Source organism: Micropterus salmoides, unplaced genomic scaffold (assembly GCF_014851395.1).
Source record: "Micropterus salmoides isolate LMB-PRFRI ecotype aquatic unplaced genomic scaffold, ASM1485139v1 Ms_hic_scaffold_3, whole genome shotgun sequence".
NCBI lineage: Eukaryota > Metazoa > Chordata > Actinopteri > Centrarchiformes > Centrarchidae > Micropterus > Micropterus salmoides.
This window is the reverse complement of record NW_024042261.1, coordinates 14001872-14021038: the sequence shown is the minus strand read 5'-3', so window position 1 is coordinate 14021038 and position 19167 is coordinate 14001872. Positions and strand designations below refer to the sequence as shown.

The following is a 19167-nucleotide window of genomic DNA, read 5'->3' as shown; positions in this document are numbered from 1 at the left end:
AACCACATATCTTCCGAACTTTCTGACTAAATTGCATTTTTTTCAGATCGACAAATCAGGTGAAAATTAACGTTGCTTGAGACCTGTAGCTGCCTCAGCAACACATCTCTGTTGGCAGCATAGGGGACAGAGACGGCTCAGTTATCAGTTATGGTTAAAGGTGGTTAAATGGTATAAGTTAAAAGTTATATTAACGTTTATATCTACTGATAGCAGCACTCACAAACCAAATATGCGTTCAGTTTCATCTATCCATTGGCCACCCCCACACGAGGTTGGGGAGAGAAGACAGGAAGTGTATACCCTTTCATGCTATTCGCAGAGCATGTGATGCGGCAAAAAAATTTTTATTTAGTTAGGGTCTCTGACGTTAGTGAAGTTGGCTGTGCTGCTTCACACTGTCACGAGCATGTGAGCTGGTTGAAATGACTTTGTCTTACAGAGCTTGTCAGCGTTGCGTGAGCGTGGGTTGTCTTCTTGTTATGGCGGCAACGCTGTTTGTTTTTATCCTCATCACGTTAGCTTATTTCTACAACTGTGGTGAGTAACGTTAACCTACGGTGTGTCAACATTACAGTTAAAATGCTGTGTACTGGGATTAAGTTACTGTATTTCTTTCTTACACTTTCTTTCTTAGCTTGACTTTAATATTTTAATACAGAAGCCAAAAGCCAGTTCTGTGCTGCCGTGTAACACGTGATCTTCGACACCTTCTGAGTAATTATTTCTCATTGCATCTTAATAGAACCACTAAGGAAATAGTACGATTTGTTGTGTATGTAACGTTAGATGGGAAGCTGCGCTTTGCCTCTTACTATGGAGATCACATGGTGCTGCAGATGTCTCCAGAGAAAGCTCTGCTGTGGGGCTATGGCCCCGAGGGTGCACAAGTCACCGTCTTCTTGTCAGGACCAGTACAACAGACAACCTCACCAGCCACTGTGACAAAAGGTGAGTACTATGGCTGATTGTTGTCTGGTGGGACTTTTATGCTGACATCTGCAGGGTAATGTACTAAATGGGAACTGGGTGATCATGACAGGGCAGATAATGGCATCTTTTGTTGTTACAGTTAAGGGGTGTGGCCTGAAAAAAGTGGTTTGGAAGTTTTGCAATTACTTTCTCAACCTGTTTTTACAGATGTGGTGAAATTATTGTGACAAGCTTTGCTGTCACGAGTTAAATCAACTGGTTTCACAATCCGTAAACCCCTATGTCCTTAGTCCAAAGGATAAAAGCTTTCACTTGTTCGTTTGGTCACTTTGTTTACAGTCCATGTATCAAAGCCATGGTATTTTACAGGTATCTGGCAAGTCACCCTCGACCCTGTTGAAGCTGGTGGTCCCTACAATGTGACAGCAACTGCTCAGAACAGCACAGCCACTCTGACAGATGTGCTGTTTGGAGATGTCTGGCTGTGTGGAGGGCAGAGCAACATGTACTTTAAAACATCTCAGGTAGACCGAGCCTGTCTTTCTGATGAGCACATGCATGCAGTAGAAGTCTGTCTGTAGGGTAGAATCTTGAAACAAAACCCTTTCACTTTCATTGCACACAAAACATAGGTGCATTAGCATAAATTCAGTTTACTTTCACGGTTTGGTGAAACAGAATTGGCTTCAAAGGACAGTGTCAATGCCAGGAAGATGATTTACATCTCTGATATAGAGCAAAACCTAAGAAGTCCTACTTTGGCTGTTATGGTCAGAAAGGCTGCACAAAATCCATTAAAGCATTCCATACAAAAGTAACTTTTGCTTTGTATGTATTTATTCATATTTTATTTTTTAAAAGGCTCTCATTTATTTATTAATTCTCCACTAGATTTTCAATGCATCAGAGGAGCTGGCCCTCGCAGCAAAGTATCCTCATATTAGGACTTTTATGGCAGCCTTGAATCAGAGTGAAACAGAACTGATTGATTTGATTCAAGTAAGCCTTCCCTGGTCTGTGCCCACAACAAGTAAGTCAAGGATTTATTTTTGTATTCATAGAATTGTTAAAAGACTTGTTGACAGCTAAAGGTTTGGTTTAGGGTGTTGAGCTACAATGGAGTCATTTCTAAATGCTGCACAATAGAAACATGCACACAAGATATTGCAAATGTTCCTAAATCCAAGGTATTTTGTTATGGTGACAGTACAATATGGTACTGTATAGTGTCATCAGATTTGCAGCAGGGGCTGGCTCAAATAGTGGCATCGGCAGCTACAAGTGGCATTTCCGGTGGCAATCTAAAATGCTACAGATTTTTCCTGATATGCCACGGCACCTTTCGCCGTTTATGTGTATTTCTGGTGGCAGGCGGCACCTGCCGCTGTTTTATGTGGCATTTCCGGTGGGAATCTAAAAATGCCACAGATTGTCCTTGAGGTGCCACGGCACCTTTCGCCATTTATGTGATATTTCTGGTGAAAACGATATGCCACAGATTCACCCAGGCACCTGCCGTTGTTTGTGTGGGATTTCTGGTTGCAATGTAACGTTACGATGCCACGGCATCTACCGCTGATTCAAATCAATCAGTAAATAAACCTGGACCGTGAGAAATATGTTAGTAACAGCAGTTTATTATGCAATATATAATATTGTGCATTTCTTCATGTAAACGGCAAGAGTCACGTTTAATGTATGCATTGTTTGGTGCAATACAGTTGGTAGTTTAACCTAGATAATTATTGTGTGTGCAGAGTTGTTACTGTTACTCAAGGACTCAGTCTGTGGCATTTTTAGATTCCCACCGGAAATGCCCCCTGCCACCGGAAATACACATAAATGAAAGGTTTATGGTGCCGTGGCATATCAGGAAAAATCTGTGGCATTTTAGATTGCCACCGGAAATGCCACTTGTAGCTGCCGATGCCACTACTTGAGCCAGCTGTCTCTCCAGATTTGATCAAATAAACAACAAATATCAACCATGATGCTATTTGTTTATGTGCATACTACCACCTGCTTGCATTCTGCTGACTGGCTGATTAACAGGCAGGTGTATTTCCAGATGTGGCAGAGTTCTCTGCAGTGTGCTGGCTCTTTGGGCGCTACATGTATGACAACCTGAAGTACCCCATAGGACTGGTGGAGTCCTGCTGGGGAGGCACACCTGTCGAAGCCTGGTCATCTTCAAGAGCACTGCGGCAGTGTGGACTAGAGAAAACGAAACGGGGGTAAAGATACGAAAAAACACAATTCAGCTGACCTGCAACCTAATATGTGTGCTAATAGATGTATGATGTCCATGTCTGACACACTGTTCTCCTGCAAGTATAACTTTTCTCGTGCTCACAATAATACAAACTAACAAAAGTGAGCGTGCACTAACTGCACTTCTGCTTCTGTTAAAATCTCTCAGTCCTGAAATAAATTCTGTCTTGTGGAATGCAATGATCCACCCAATGCTCAACATGACTATCAAAGGAGCCCTCTGGTACCAAGGTAAGACTACCTGCACAGGTATGTCTATGGTGATCAGATGTTCAGTATTGCCATGTGTATGTCATGTGTCTATAAGGCCTGTGTCGCTTTCAGGTGAGAAAAATGCAGACTACCATCAAAACAAGTACAACTGTTCCTTCCCTGCTATGATTGATGACTGGAGGATGGCATTTCACCAAGGTTCAGGGGGGCAGACAGCTCTCGACTTCCCTTTTGGATTTGTACAGGTATGTCGGTATTTTAGTTTTACATACATAAGTGCATAATACAAATAAGTACAGATACACAGACTATCAAAATATTACGCCAACCTTTTTCCCAAGGAGAACACAAAGAAGTTTAGGAGCACAGTGAAAAATGTGAAAAAAGGACCACAGAGTTTATTAACAATGATTTTCTAACTTGACGTGTGTGTGCTCCTTCTCCTTGTGTGCAGTAAACCAGTGTACCACATTGTACTATGGAAGTGAAGACACTAGTATCTGGACACTCGGCATTGGCCTTAAAATATTGTCAAAGTGTTTTAAAACATTAAAGCACTTTTTTTTTTTTTTTGACACATTGAAAACAGGATTTATCTCCCAATGGCCAATGCAACTATGTTTGAATGATTAGCATCAGGGGAGGGGGTGCAGTAAGGTTGATGATTACGGAAGGTTGTAGTCTTTAATCACACAGTGCACTCAAAAATTCACTTCACAGGTATCTATTTTTAGATGCAGTGCAAGTACTTGCATGGTAGAGCGCTGTTAGACTGAATTAAAAACCCCCACTATCCTTTATGTAGAATTTCAGACATGTCTGACTTCGGCGCTCTCCTAGTGGCAGACAGCAATATGTGCTGCTACTTTGCCACTTTGTAGGTAAAGTAAATCATAGAAAGTTTTTGCAAATATCAGTTGCAGTATTGCAGCACTAATCCATGATTTCTTTGTACTTTGCAGCTGAGCACCAACATAAAAGGCTCCACAGATGAAGGCTTTCCGAACATCCGCTGGCACCAGACAGCAGACGCCGGCTTTGTCCCGAACACTCGGATGAAGAAAACATTCATGGCTGTGGCTTTGGATTTACCAGACGAAACCTCACCCTATGGCACGTAAGGATTGTTTGTCTTCATATCATGTGAAATCTTTACAATACTGAGCAGCATTATATTTTGCTTGTTCATTAATACCGCTGTGACTACTAAATAGTACCACACCAGGAACTGTACGTGTAGAAGTCCTTCGCATAGATTTGAACAATTCTTACAGAATTTCATGTAAAACTTATTCTTAATATGAGAGGTGTGGTGCAGAAGGGCATTTCTATTTTATTTACCATGCCAGGTTTGACCAGATTTTTCTTTAGAGAATGTTTAGAAAGAAAATGCTGCAGCAAGTTTTAGTTTTAATTGGAGCAAAGAGCTCAAATTACACCTGTTCAAATGTTTCTGCTCTGATTTTTAGTTAGTCTTGGGATACATTTTAAGATCTTTTATAGACATCTATAAAACCTGCCCTTGAAATGCTGCCAAGACTCAGTTCCCTGGCATAATTTTCACATCCAAATACTTTTTAATATACTAAAAACTTAAAGACCAACATGAAACAGCTTTGTGCTGCTTTTTTTTGTTTTCATTAAAAGTATGAAAGTATGATGATGTGACCTGCATTTTTATTTCCTAAGTGATGAGCTGCTTCTTTGTTCTTGTATTGACCGTTGAAAAGATTTTTATTTTGTTTTAGGATCCATCCCCGGGACAAGCAGGACGTAGCGTACAGACTGACATTAGGAGCAAGGGCAGTGGCTTATAATGAAAAGGACGTGCCCTTCCTTGGACCTTTCCCCCACCAAATCCTGTCCACCAGACTGTATCTCAACATTACCTACGACCAGACAGTCTATGTCACACAGTCTAAAGACATCTTTGAGGTAAGGCTGGCGGCTGTAGCCAGTGTGAGTTATGTCCCATATTTATCTGCTAGCTTTGTAAACAATGCTAAGATGTTTGGTCTGATAATTTCTTGAACAAGCTCATTTCTTTCTTTTAATCAAGATCTGTTGCTCAAGGAACCAGGCTCCATGCGGGCCTCAGTCTCCTTGGGTTCCAGCTGGCATCATGCAGTGGGATCAGACCACTGTCCAGTTATCTACCAGTTTGTGTCCAGCTACTGATGAAGTAGCAGCCCTCAGATATGCATGGAGAGACTGGCCCTGTGACTTTAAAGCCTGTCCAATCTACAGCGCCAGTAGGATTTTACCTGCACCTCCGTTTATTATCAACCGCCCTCCAACCACAGGAAATGTTTGGAAAAACTACTGAACCACAAATGCCTTTTCTTTCTTTCAGTCCAAATTTGCTGACTGGACAGATATGTAGCCAGTTTAAAAAAACAAAAAGTGCAGTTCTGTAAGTGCTTATTGAAGCTTGTGGGAGATAGGTGTGTGTGTGTGTGTGTATATATTATGTTGGCCCCATGCCTTATCTTCTATACAACCTGTGCTGTTTCAACCACTGCCAATAATTGTTATGTATGAATGTAGAATGACGTGTTTATTTTTAAACAAAAAATTTACAACCCAAATGAGCCTTTATGACTTAACTTAATTTGCACAAATAAATGACAAATCAACAACTAAGTATATGTGGGTGTGTTACATTCAAAGCCAATACTTTTACTTAAAAGTAAAATGGAAATACAATGAATATTACTCAGAAACATGACCAACTGTTGCTTCAACTGGAAAAAGTTGTTACCTATAATGAGTTATAACTGCAACTTTAAGCAAAGTACCATCAGTTCAATGCCAATGCAATAGTGTGCCATGTACATTGTAACTTGTATATGGGAAAGAACAAAAACCCTTTTTTCAGTAATTCTGGTCAAAGTCAACTGGGACTCAATTTCGAAAATTCAGCACAGATGTTGATATACATGCAGTAAGAAATGCATTTCTCAACACAGAGGCGTTGGGTTTATGTTGCTATTGGCACATTAAGCACGAAGCTAACTTGCCAGCCAGATCCAATAGACGGGGGGTGGTATAGTAAGTTCAGTAAATAATGAAAGTCTGAGAGGAGTGCGATCACGTGTGAGCTGGATTCCTGCTGGCGCTTTCAGAATCAAGAGCTGAAATATGAGGTAGAGGGCTTCATGGTGGGCGAGGTCAGGTGGTGCTGGTGAGAGGAGCTAGGAGACTGCGGCGTCTGTCCTGAGGAATGACACATGGATAAATAGTAGAAGAGTCACTGTCAATGCTGAGTGATCATCACGTCCGCATTAGATTATGCAAGAGGTAACACAAATTGAAGTACTGTGAAATATTTGGCATTTTCCTAATCCTAAAATGTTTCTTTCTCAGCCAACCTAGCCACTTACATTTATGATATATTATTTACAGCAGAGTTCTGGAGGAGCGGTTGGTGGGGTGAGGAGGGTTATTCACACACATTCACTCCAGCAGAGCAAAAGTATAACTGAGTGATTGGAGCATCTTCACTGCTTTGCTCTGACAGCAGTTGTCCCGAAAGAAGACAGTTTTTATTTGTTTCCCCAGCAAGGAGTTTTTACCCGTGAGCTTCCTGCCACAAGCCCAGCTGTTAAACTTAAGGCTGCCCAGATTCCTGTGTGTTTGATGGACACAGCAGCTTACATAACCTCAGAAGTGTTTGCTTGTACAGTACATGCAATAATCAAGTTACTGTTAATGTAACAGGCTGAGCGTGTGAAGTGATACTTAAGCGACCTGTTATGTGCTCCGTCTTGATGTTCTCATCAAAGCCCTTGTGTCTCTGGTAGGCCTCAAAGTTCACTGAGGCGTCGTCCTCAGATAGGCTGTGAGGAACCTGGCCATCACCAGGGCGACACACCTCAAAACGTATCCATCGGTAGCTAGTATAAACAAAGAAAAAGAAAAGACGTCCATTTATGAAGAAATCTCAACTCCTAGTGAATGTAAGATGGTTGAATATATTAACATGATTGAAATATATTAATCGTGCCCTCTAATTTGCATATCTCAAGCTCATTTGAATAAATGCATAATTGTTGGAATATTTTCTGTCTTTCAGCTTCAGCTAGATAATTAACTCTAGACTAGACAGATCAGGTCCCAACAATATATAAATTCTCTGTGCATAAGTATGTCAGCATGTTTCCATGACCTAAAAATTAGTTACTCATGATTAATTAATGTTTTCCTTCTAAGTAAAGATTGAAATGATTCCATATCACCAAAACATATAATCATCTTCATCATCATATTAATGCTTTGCATCTGGGAAACCACCATTACCCATTTGTAAAATGCCCTTAGAGTTCCTGTCTGGGAAGAACGTCTCCACATCTACAGTTAAATTCTAAAATGCTTTAAAAATATGAAAACAAATCTCATTCTTTTCCTTAAATGATAATCTGCAAAAGATGTGAAGTGCATGCACGCTGTGTGTTTTGTAGCTGAAAATCCATATTCAGTGAGATGGGTGAATTTACTTGCAACATTTGCGTGCTCCAGGACAACTCTGGATGAGGTTCTGGATGGTGGGGTGTGAAAAGCCAAAGAAGTCAGCTCCTGATGGCACAATGGGCGCCACAGCCTTGGAACTAAGAGAAGGACACGGTGAAAGAGTTCATAATTATATTAAAAAGTGCTTAAGCTTAAAATAGCTTAAATATTTGTCTTGGACATATGGTGACAAACACCAAAATACAAAACCTCTGTCTTTGTGGATTTGTGCTGAATACCCCAAACAAACAACCATTCCTCGCCTTTGTGCTGAACTTTGGTACCTGACAGCTGCGATAGCCTTCAGTAAGTTGGAGTGGCAGGTCAGGGCAGAGGAGGCCACAATGGCATTCTGAGGATCTTCTTCAGGTACAATCTCAAACTGTGGGCGTGGGGGCAATATTAGGTTGTACACAGCACATTTATTGTTTTCACTTGCATCTCAACAGACAAAATGTTTTATTCATCTTAATTTTAAATTATTTTCTTCTCTAAAAAGTATTTACATCTGAAAATGAGGACATTTGGCAAACCCGACTTCAAAAACAAACGTGTGTGTGTGTGTACCTGTGGGCCTGTTCCCCCATCCTTGATTTGGCAGGTATAGAGGCACTGCTGGTCTGGGTTTTTCATGCTGGCAAAGACTCGTGTGCTGCAGAAGCCCACTGGGTAGATGGCGCACTCATCATGGAACAGCATCCTGTCTGTGATGATCTGGAGAGCGGTCAAAAGTTTGCATTTGGAAACATCCATTTAGTGGTTATTGTCAGCTTTTGGAGAGGCTTTCACTCTATCAGCATGTTGTTGTAATGTAGACTTTATTTATTTATTGAACCACCTTCTGGTGGACAGTTTAACTTGTCATAGCAAGAAGAGAGCATGTATTACTAATAATATAAGTGACCGTGGTGATAGCTGTGACATATGAGTCACGCCAGACACTGACCTCTCCCAGACTGTAGACTGTTAAACCTCCCAATACGATGGGAAAGACGGGGCGACCAGATGAGTCCAGAGGGATGGGCTGCACCAGCTTCCGAGACCCGTCTGTCAGCTTTCTCTTCTTAGTCATCTTCTTTGGAACTGAATAAACATGAGAAAATAAAATATTGTGCAAACTGTCTTGAAACGTAAACCATTTCAATTCCATCTATTTTCAATATGAGTCTGCAGTAAAGCTTGACCACAGGACTCACGTTCCTCCTTTCCATTTTCCCTGCCTCGCTCTTTCCTTTCCTTCTTAGGTTTTTTAAGAGGTCCGTCTTCCCCTGTTGACACCACTGACACAAGGTTTTGCCCCCCAGACAGGCCTGAAGACCCTGCAGGACCTGAGGTTAATGCTGCAGGCGGCACAGGTGGATGGGAGCTTGAGCCAGGCGTTGGCAGTATCTCCCCCTCTGAAAAAGACTGGTACTGCAACAATGACTTCAGTAAAAACCTGGAATTGAAAATTAATATGAATGAATCATTGGGTTTTGTCTAGTTTTTTTAAAGGTGAAATGGTAAATGTGAGTGTGTATAAGAGTATAAAAATAAAATAAAGTGAAATGAATTGTTGGCCAATTTTAATTTTTTGAATATTATGGGAATTATAAACACAGCTGAAACATGTCTGCTCACCTCCGCTCCTCCTTTGCCCTCAGAAACTTCTCTTCTAAGTGGGCAATTTCATCACAGAGAGCTGCGTTCTCCTGCAGATAAAACCGTATCACAACACTGATAATTAAAGAGCTGTGTATGTAAACAGAGTAATCCTGAGTCAAATCTTATACAAATTCAATTGTTCTCACCGATAATGATTAGAAAATTCCAACAACCACTCTTTACAAAACCTTACCATATATTTATGAAGTGAAAGAAAACAAGAATTAATAGCTTACTTACAAATATCATGGTACGGGCAGCTTTGCGCAGTCTAAGGTACTTAAGTCGGTACTTTTCGTTCTGGTTTTTTCGCGGCCCTCTCTTCATCTTGGTCTTGTGATCTGAGGAACTGGTGGGGGACGGGAAGGCGGGCGCAGAGGCACCTGAGCCAGAACTGGAGATGGTGTTCTGCTGCGGAGAGCCGAGGAAAGTCTGGGCGGTAAAGGCTTGCAGGGCCTGCTGCCGCTCCTCATCAGTCTGTGAGGAGAAAGAGGGAGGGCGAGAAAGGCAGAGATCCATCCATATGTACCAGGAGAACCTGAAGCTAATGCTTGTGTTGCCTTCAGGATGAAGGATGAAAATACAGACTTAAGTGCAAATGAATAAAAAACACAGATGGAGCTTACACTTAAACTTCTATATGACAAACAGTGGTTACTGAAAACAAAATGTGCATGGGATCTTGAAGAAACTCACGGAATTTAAATAAAGACATTATTACTGTAAATTTATCTCCTCTGAGAGGATTTTACTCTTTTATCCTTTTTCAATTCAACTTTGGAGCTTAGCTTTTATTTTGTATGGATGAGTACTACACTAGTTAAAGGATTATTAAGGGCATTTTGGTACTGCGGAGTACTGTAATTATAATTAGATATTAAGAGTGACTTCAAGCCGTCTCTACTTTAAATGTCTTCTCTTCTGAATCCTAGCACCTGCTTTTAATAAAGTAAGAACACAAATAGCAGATATCGTATGACATCACACCAGGCTACCAGACAACTTGATATCATTGAATCTCCACTGCAAAAACCCCGCACCTTCGACTTTTAATGTTGTTGAAATGTAACATAAATAAAATCTGTCTATATGTTAGAACTATACCAGGCAGTGGTTTGTGTGTCAAACTACAGTTCTGGGCCCAAAACTTGTGTGAAATTGGCATTAAGTGTCCCATATAACTCACCAGCAGTGCAAAGACTCCATTTCTGTTCTCAATCCTCTTGAATCTCCTGCTGCCTTTTTGTGTCTGAAACATAATGTGAGACTGAGGCCAATGCATAGGGCAAGGAAAGCCAAATTTGATTCCCAAAAACTGGGGCTGGGGAGGGTCAATTAAGATAAATTTCACCATTCTTAGATACAGCAGAGAGCATCCTTTGCTCTGATTAAAGCACAGAAGGGTCTGCCTCTTTCAAACAAGGTCAAAAGAAGCAAGATGGAGAAACATGGAGAAAGAAAGAATAGTAACGGAAATACAGATGATGCATGTGTTGTATCAGCTGAACACACAAACATTAACCGGAGGGGCAAGTTATGATCCTCAACAGCAGAGGTTGCCATCAGACTGAGTCTTAAACTTCCTTACCTCACGGTACATGACAGCCTCCAGGCTTGATTTTGCACTGCCAAGGAGAGAACAACAAGAAAAGCAGGGTTCACATCAACCTTATTTAGTCCGGTTGAACCGAGCGCTTGAGTGTTTACTGGAGTGTTTCCCACCTCAAAGGGTGGTCTCGGACCTCTGTCAAGTGACCTCTGGAGCGCTTAATTTCTGGTGTGAACACCATTCAAACTAATCATGGGAAGCTACCATTGTTTGTGTGCATTATTAACTTATTTAATATCTGTTGTCACACAAGATGTTTATGTGGTCTGCTGATATGTGCTCCAGACCAACACCACCATGAACCATGATGTAAGATATCCAGGTAGAAATTTGGAGGGTTTGTTGTCTTTTTACTCGCCGACTGTATGACCAATAATCAAATGACATTTCCACCACATGGCTTTTGTTTAGAATTTCTGGCCCGTTTGACCAGACCAGTTGGAAAATTAAACAATATCTTATCCTCACATTGGTTCGATTCAGGAAAAAGACCTTAGGTGTGAACCTGCCCTAATTCAGGTACTAGCCTGCGGTCTACTTAAGAAATTAAGACAACAAATATTCAGTGAACATCAAAAAAAAAAAAAAAAGCTATTGTCATTATTGGCTTAACATGTAAGCACATGGGCAATAAGATGCGTAGTAAACTGAGAAGATTGCTGTACTTGGATTGAACAAGTCCTCTGTCGATGATTCTTTGTTTAATCTCCTTTATGTGCATAGGGCGACCAGCTTCTTCCAAGACAATCTACATGAGAAAAATGAGAAACAAAAAAGACTTGCCAAAACAAAACAAAATAAAAACTCACAGCAGTTGAATATGGTAGATGTTATCAATGACACCAAACTGAAATATGAAGAATATATGGCAGATACCTGTGCAGCATCGAGCCATGTGAGGTTTGGCTTCTCTGAAATATCACTAGGTGGTTCGCTGCAAATACAAAAAGTTAAGTATCATCCAGTGTAATATTATTATTTGATTTATTGGCACTTTGAAAATCATTACTTTTGATATATAAACATTTTAGAGCACATACTTATCCAGTTTTTAGTGCAAACTAAGACTGCACCCAGGTAATGAATCACGTTGGCAACATGCACTGTGGAAGGTACTGTGTACATATTTTAAACTCAACAACGTTGTGTGATCACAAAAAAAGAAAAAAAAAAGAAAAAAACTCAACCAATAGAGTCCAGAATCGCAAAGCACTTCTCTAATGGTGTTTAGTGAGTTTGGTATTAAATCATGGTATCAAATTTGTATTATGATTTGATTCCCTGTGAGCCCAAAGTTTCACCCATTAACAACCTATTTTAATTTGGGCACTTCTACATGGATGGGATGCTCTTGTCTGTAGCAGTCCCACAATGTAGCTAACATAGATGGATGTAGTACATACTGCACAGTGTATTTTCTATATGTGTAACATAAAATAAAAATCACATTATTTTCAACAACCTCTCCAGAGTTTCAGTGGTCCCAGACAGACTTGCAATGCTGTCCAGAGCAGGAAACAGAGAGTAGTTCCCCTGTCCATCAGCCTCCATCTCAGATTCAAAGGTGTTGAGAGACTCCATAGGCGACAGGGACCTGTGCAGAGAAGAAACATTAACAATGCATCTATTATCTCCTCAGGAGCAGGTATTGTACCGCATATTAGTAGCATTAGCAATGTTGAGAAAACACACGCACAGAAAGCAATATAGTTATAGTGCAAGTTAGCTAAGACTTGCTAATTGCTCACAGATGCTAACAACATGATATACAAGAGTTACAGTTAGCTACAAGCAAAAAGAGACACACACACACACACATACCTCAATGAATCTGTAGCAGCAAACCCACTTATTTTAGTTCGTGCTCCGGATTGTTTGTTTCCGTCTGTCAACCGGAACCTTCGGTTGACATGAGTGCACTGTTTACATTCAGAGATGCTAAATGCTAACGTTGCCCACCAAGCGTTAGCAGCATCCTCCGTTGTGATAAAGATATTCTATGGAGCTGTGTACAGAAAAAAACACATTCTGTAATATGGCTCAAACGCAATTATAGAAAGGAACACGTATTTACAAGTTAACGTTAGATATACAAAACGATGGAGGAACAAAAAGTTAGTGGGATAACTTACCAGCGGACATTATTGCTGATACCACTTCTCCCGGATATCCTTGTTTTGTTTTTATGTACAGTCTATGGTTTTGTTGCGTTTGGTTAAATTGTTAGTTACAATTTTAAAAATCCAAATTAAAAATTTACTACTACGACACAATGACATGTTTGACGTTAAAATACGGCTTTAATAAAGGTTAATACGATTTTGAGTCCCATCAATTAAGTTTGTTTGTCACATGCTTATCATTGTTCAATCACAGTGCAATGTAAGCCCGCAGTAACTGTTCACTATGTGCATTAGTAATTTGAATAGAATAGAAATAGTTTTATGTAATACTTATTTTAGCCCAGTTGCACATGATGATGTAGGCTAATTGGTGCAAGATTGCATTTTTTAATTTTTTTAATTCTTTGGAGAAGCGTCTGTGTTAGAACAAGGGCAACAGTGCAAGCAAATTTAAGTTAGGTGTTTTTTTATTTTAAGTGTCAAGTCAAATGTAACTAAACAGTCACTGTTAACTTAGCAGTAATATGTCATGCTCTTCAGATACCATCTGAGTACTTGTGTCTCTGAATTCCCTGCCATTCAGGGGGACATATTGTTTCAGGAAAGATTTTGCTGTTGTGTAATGCTGTGAAGATGGCAGAAATACAATCATGGTCCCCTCTATTGGGCTGGAAGCAGGAATTTCAGCGATAGATATCTAAAAAAAAAATCCTGGCAAATAAAACCCAATCTTTATAACTTGATAACATCAGAGGTAATGGAGAAAATGTATTTTGTTGTAATTTAGGTGAACTAATCCCTTTGAAGCTTCCCTGTTGTTGTGGATTGTATGTTTTGCACTTGATTACCTCTTTGGTTTATTTCATGCCACAACCAGAATTCTACTGGATGCATGCAACACTGCAACTATGAGAACAGAAATGACTCAGCTCTTATTGGATCTTCCCATATGTGGCTAAAGTTGAACTTTGGTCCTAATTCTAAATTGCAGCATCCAGGCATAAGACAGGAGCATTTCACAACCTAACAGTTCAGACATGACAGAACACAACAAATTGCTTAAAATGTTTGCTATTATTTTACTGTGTAACCAAAGATGGTGTAAGCAAATAAGAATAGTATTATAGTTCGGCCTTGTTATGGGTAGAGGTGATGGAGAAATTGCTGGGGACCTTTTGTAAAACCTTCTATTTTAACATTTATATAATCCTTTACCCCTTTTTTTAATCACTGAAATAAGCAAACATCTCTGAGTAAAAACATTCACCATTAATACATCCCTTTGCGATGTCCATACAGAAAACAAAAATGAAATAGAAACATTTTGAAGGAGGTCAAAGATTGTTTACACATGATAGTAACTCACTGACCTTTGCCTCAGTTTGACCCTGTTATTTGCTATACATCAGAAGCCACATAGACAAAACAACATCTATATCTGAGAGCTGTTCCCCACATCATACAAATGTATTTATTCATCTGTTATTCACATGCTTTGTTTCACAATAGACATGCTAACTGCAGTCTTGGATATAGACAGTTGTGTCATTTTGTCTGTGAGTTCTCAGTAACAGTTGAGCCAGCCATAGTTGAGCAGTACACGCATCACTCTCTTGTATGGCAGGTAGTACTCACTCTGCCTGGGGCCAGATGAGAAATATAGATATCCTGTCGGAGGGAAGATTCAGAAATATGCGATTATGCAATTGAACTGCAACTGACATTAATAACTGATTTGTTGGCTACTTGGGGCAGCAAAACAAGCTATAAACACAATTTTGGCATATTACATTACAAACAACTTATACAGACACCTTGTGAACTTGTTATGGCAAACATGTTAGCAAACGGTCGACTATTTACACTTCCAGCAGATGCAGAGCAACATTAGAATTAATTTGCAATTGTGTGTTTTTTTCATTTGTGAGTACAATATTCACTCTCCTTTTTGCTGTATTTTGGTCTGCTACCAACTCCTGAGGAAAATATTTGACTTTTTAGCTGCTAAATGCTCCACTTCACAGCTACTTACTTTGTCTGATTGGGTTTATCACAATTTTCTGTTGTTGCTGAAAACAGCTTCCTGTAGTTGGGAACTAGGTCAATGGTGGCGAGTGAATAAACATCAGGAACAGTTGTGGACCATAAAAACCAAAACAATGATCATAATGTGAATGTGCTCCGTAGGGCGGACATGCTCTTTGGATTTCTCACTATGAGACTTTTCATATTACAAATATTAATTTCATCAACTGACAAAGAGCCAACAAAAAAGTTTCACACTTTAAGCTAAGCAAAGCTAACTGTCACCTGGCTGTAGCGTCATATCTAATGGACAAACGTGAGATTGGTAATAATCTTCTCAACCAACTCCCAGCAAGAAAGCGAAAATGTCAAACTTTTCTGTTGATATGCTCTTGACTTGTATAAAAAGGGGTAAATGAGTTGATTTCTCACCAAAATTCTCAAAGGCTGCATCTATTTTAGTGCCTATGCCAGGGAAATCCTGACTGATAAATCGTGGGTATCCAGAGTCCATTTGGCTTCTGCCCTCATCATAGCTGCAAGATAGAAAAGAGGGACTATTACAAATGCTTTGATGGTATGTCGCTGTACTCTGTACTTACTATCTTCTAAAGACAAACGGGCACATGCCATATCAATAACAAAACTAAAAACATGATCATGACCAGCACTCACCTCCAATACTGGTTGTTCACAAAAATTAGTGTTTTTCTAGAAGTTGACTCATAAACGGCTGCATCCACCTTAGTGACTGAAGACGGGAGGCCGAGGTTGGTGAGTGACTTTGGATAGCCTGAAATTATTGTCTTTGCATAAGCCCTTATGCCCCAGTATTGACGACCTTTAGAGAAACAGTTGGAGGTTATTAAATCATGTATTTACCTGAATAGCTTCACAGTATACACTGAATTAAGTATATTCAACATTCAGACATAACAATACACCATTAACATTACCTTCGAAAAGATACACCACATCCTTGGATGGGACTTCAAAGGCAGCATCCACATGGTTGATTTGTGACCATTTTGTGTTCACTTTAGTCAAACGGATTCCTTGGAAAGTCGTACTCTTCCTCCAGTAGTATCTAGTATGGATTTTAAGAAGATGCATTTACATACTTCCCACATAAACAAGATGATCACCGCATATTTAAAACATACCCGTTTTTGAAGAAGTACAGGTCTCCCCTGATGGAGGTAGCAGCGTCAAACACCAGGTCGCGGCTACACTGCTCCTCTCTGGGGTTGGGCAGAGGGTCTAGGTTTGGATCCTCTGCTGGTTCCTCTGGCTCTGGGCCAGGAGGTGGTTTAGGTTTTTTTGTGGGTACTGGTGTACGGCTGCCTGAAAGACGGATTAGTCAGTCCTCATAAAGCGAACAACTATCAACATTAATAAATAAAAGATACACTTTTAGAAACATTTAAGAAACATTTATTCAGACTGTCAGACAGGTGAACCGCAATGTATATAAAATGGATCTAGTTTATTGTCACAAATTACAAACAGCAGCACAAGACATTCATCCATAGGTCAGCTGTTTACTGGTTGAATAGAGGATTCTGTCATGTAGCTCAGATGAAGAGAAATTTCTCCAATCCAATATGTGGACTGTTATTTTTTATAGACGATTGTCTGGCCTTAATTTACATTAATGTGAATCATTATATAAAAATTATGTTTTTTTTCTTACCATAAAGGGTTTGAACCCCACGCCTGTCGTCATCTGGCAGCCTGTATCCGTTTGTGTCGACATATTTGTAAGTGGGGTACATTAGTGCACGTCTGTCCCTGGAGTGATCCAAACCAAGAGCATGGCCAAACTCATGGGCCGCCACCAGCAGCAGATTCACACCTAAACACAACAATACAGTAATTTATGGTGTATTTTATGGTGTATTTTATTTATATACATTTGCGTGTTCATGCAGTTATGTATTTTAATAAATGGGCACATTCAGATGATTAGCCACATGTAAGAAAGTGAAAATAATGTCTGTTCTGTAAAGAAGTAAAAACTCAATCTGCTGAATATATAGGATTTATTTCTTCCTCACACACCACAGTGTACTGCTACAATCAGAACTGCACAGATTATATACTTCGTACCCAGTGGACAGGGCTGCTTCAGGTTATATTTACCTCTTTGGGTGAGAGTCCAGGTTTCATCATCATCAAAGTGCGTGTCCCCTCCCTCACCCTGTCCTGGAGAGTTAGCGTGAGCCAAGACTCCACCTGCCCCATCAAAAGGATAAAAGTCCCCATGATCTGCAATAAGACAAATAAGAATATGTAATCTATAATTTAAAAAAAATATAGAGTGTATGTCTATTACTGCATGCAGAGAAAATGATTCCCATAGCGGGCATCACTGATGTAACCATGTTTAAGAAAAATACTTTGTTTAAGGTCAGACAAATCTAAGGCAATTCAATTTACTTTTACCCACATTGGCAACTTTTAGTGACTCTTGGGAGGGCGATGTCGGTCTGTTTGTCAGTCAGCTCTAGAGTCTTATGTGGTTATTTTATTATTATATAAACACACATTATATTATTATTATATAAGTTTAGGATGTTTTTAAAAACCTCAGACTCACATCCGCCCTTGAAGAGGATCATGATGTCTGCAGTACCACTGTAGACCTGTTTAAAGTCCAGTGGGATGACATCGCTGTACAGCTGGAAGGCCTGAGCAATGGTTTTGTCCACCTGGTTCTGGGTCAGATCTGGAGTGTACTGAGTGATCCTGTTCAAATCACATTAATAACTGCTGTTATCATCATCAGAGTCATCTTTGGGTGATGTTTATATATTCAACCACCAAAAATACAATCATGTGACTAAACTATTTACAATGTTAACATGCTCTGGCAGTATAGTACTTCCAGTTACCTGTATGTAATCAGCCTTTTCTCCCATTTGGGTTTCCCAGGGAAGTGTCCATATCGGCTGATATCTGTCACACCACACCTTGGAGCCTTCATCACCTCAATAGTCTTGTTATTCAAGACACCAGTCACCTGGTGGTCAGATGATGATATGAGATGATTTTAAAATGAGGTTTGAGCAATGTGTTTGTCACCTGCCATACGGTTTCTGGTATGAATCCTTTGAGTTGAAGTTATTAGCATTCATGATTATGTTGATTACAAGAAGGCAATCTTAGGTAAAATCCTTCATTCATTGTAATTACCTCAAGGCCAAAGAAAGCCTGCATGGCCCGTAGATCCTGGCTGAAGGAGCTGTTAGTGATGCTTCGCATAGAGGTGTTTTTCATCCCAACATCAGCGTAGAACTGAGAAAGGTATCTCTGATACCAGGAGAAGAAAGGGGATTTTCTAAGACAAGTAATTAATTTCATCTGACTATGTACATGTTTATTGCTTGTCTACACAATCTGAATTTATAGACTCGTTTTGCAATCCGTCTCACCTCTGACCTGCCTAATCACTACAGTGCATGCTTTAAATGTGACATGTTCTCCTGTGTTCACCAAAATGTATGCCGAATATATTTTGTATTACCTCAGCCAGGTCATCGTCCTCTGGTAAAGTTGTTGGAGAAATGGTAGGTGCTGTGTGACACAGGGCTGAACACCCCAGCAACACAATCCAAAAATCAGCCAGGGACATCTTGTTAAAATGTTTTCTTCTCTCCATTCACTCTCCTCTTATAAAGGCAGCCTTGGCAGCCTGAGGTGTGTATTGTTCTGACAAAAGCTGAATAAGAGCATGCATGAGTCCTCAGGCAAGCCCCTGCTCCAGAGGGAGAAGGGGAGTAAACAGTGGCCCCTCTCATAACGCAGTGGGAGGAGATGATACAATCGATTCAGTGTCAA

General features: G+C 40.0%; 3 protein-coding genes across 6 annotated transcripts; 1 reads left to right on the top strand and 2 right to left on the bottom strand.

The window, feature by feature from the left end:
- The first annotated feature begins 290 nt into the window (after positions 1-290).
- On the top strand, positions 291-6061 carry siae (sialic acid acetylesterase). The gene is made up of 10 exons (XM_038692432.1): positions 291-540; positions 790-951; positions 1303-1457; positions 1825-1963; positions 3002-3167; positions 3353-3435; positions 3529-3662; positions 4380-4534; positions 5166-5352; positions 5477-6061. The coding sequence occupies exons 1-10, from the start codon at positions 426-428 to the stop codon at positions 5741-5743; spliced, it is 1563 nt and encodes a 520-aa protein (XP_038548360.1). The 5' UTR covers positions 291-425; the 3' UTR covers positions 5744-6061.
- Positions 5988-13372, bottom strand: tbrg1 (transforming growth factor beta regulator 1). 4 transcript variants are annotated; one of them, XR_005440507.1, is made up of 17 exons: positions 13312-13372; positions 13001-13184; positions 12642-12773; positions 12056-12113; positions 11845-11927; positions 11159-11195; positions 10757-10819; positions 9811-10047; positions 9547-9617; positions 9123-9364; positions 8873-9009; positions 8494-8640; positions 8211-8308; positions 7914-8024; positions 7168-7313; positions 6801-7045; positions 5988-6633 (listed from the first exon to the last, which is right to left on the bottom strand). XR_005440507.1 is itself a non-coding variant. In XM_038692431.1 (16 exons), the coding sequence occupies exons 3-16, from the start codon at positions 12758-12760 to the stop codon at positions 6612-6614; spliced, it is 1566 nt and encodes a 521-aa protein (XP_038548359.1). In that variant the 5' UTR covers positions 12761-12773; positions 13001-13184; positions 13312-13370; the 3' UTR covers positions 5988-6611. The 4 variants fall into 4 exon arrangements, 3 of the variants coding, with proteins under 3 accessions (XP_038548359.1, XP_038548357.1, XP_038548358.1); XM_038692431.1 differs by lacking the exon at positions 6801-7045 and having other exon boundaries at positions 5988-6628; positions 13312-13370; XM_038692429.1 differs by lacking the exon at positions 6801-7045 and having other exon boundaries at positions 13312-13368.
- A 379-nt stretch (positions 13373-13751) lies between these two features.
- On the bottom strand, positions 13752-19088 carry LOC119882409 (collagenase 3-like). The gene is made up of 11 exons (XM_038692433.1): positions 18854-19088; positions 18523-18639; positions 18222-18349; positions 17927-18075; positions 17470-17595; positions 17021-17182; positions 16491-16671; positions 16284-16414; positions 16003-16168; positions 15760-15863; positions 13752-14970 (listed from the first exon to the last, which is right to left on the bottom strand). The coding sequence occupies exons 1-11, from the start codon at positions 18986-18988 to the stop codon at positions 14867-14869; spliced, it is 1503 nt and encodes a 500-aa protein (XP_038548361.1). The 5' UTR covers positions 18989-19088; the 3' UTR covers positions 13752-14866.
- Positions 19089-19167: the final 79 nt, after the last annotated feature.

What these genes read in the sequence shown, in the direction of transcription:
- LOC119882409 (XM_038692433.1), bottom strand. Translation starts at nt 18,988, where the DNA reads ATGGAGAGAAGAAAACATTTTAACAAGATGTCCCTGGCTGATTTTTGG. An exon ending in CTGTACTTCTTCAAAAACGG is followed by an intron (nt 16,415 to 16,490) that starts GTATGTTTTAAA and finishes AATCCATACTAG; the next exon opens with ATACTACTGGAGGAAGAGTA. An exon ending in GTGAACAACCAGTATTGGAG is followed by an intron (nt 15,864 to 16,002) that starts GTGAGTGCTGGT and finishes TCTATCTTGCAG; the next exon opens with CTATGATGAGGGCAGAAGCC.
- siae (XM_038692432.1), top strand. Translation starts at nt 426, where the DNA reads ATGACTTTGTCTTACAGAGCTTGTCAGCGTTGCGTGAGCGTGGGTTGT. An exon ending in GAAACCTCACCCTATGGCAC is followed by an intron (nt 4,535 to 5,165) that starts GTAAGGATTGTT and finishes ATTTTGTTTTAG; the next exon opens with GATCCATCCCCGGGACAAGC. An exon ending in AGTCTAAAGACATCTTTGAG is followed by an intron (nt 5,353 to 5,476) that starts GTAAGGCTGGCG and finishes CTTTTAATCAAG; the next exon opens with ATCTGTTGCTCAAGGAACCA.
- tbrg1 (XM_038692429.1), bottom strand. Translation starts at nt 12,760, where the DNA reads ATGGAGTCTCTCAACACCTTTGAATCTGAGATGGAGGCTGATGGACAG. An exon ending in GGAAAATGGAAAGGAGGAAC is followed by an intron (nt 9,010 to 9,122) that starts GTGAGTCCTGTG and finishes ATGTTTATTCAG; the next exon opens with TTCCAAAGAAGATGACTAAG. An exon ending in CAAGACGGAGCACATAACAG is followed by an intron (nt 6,634 to 7,167) that starts GTCGCTTAAGTA and finishes GTCATTCCTCAG; the next exon opens with GACAGACGCCGCAGTCTCCT.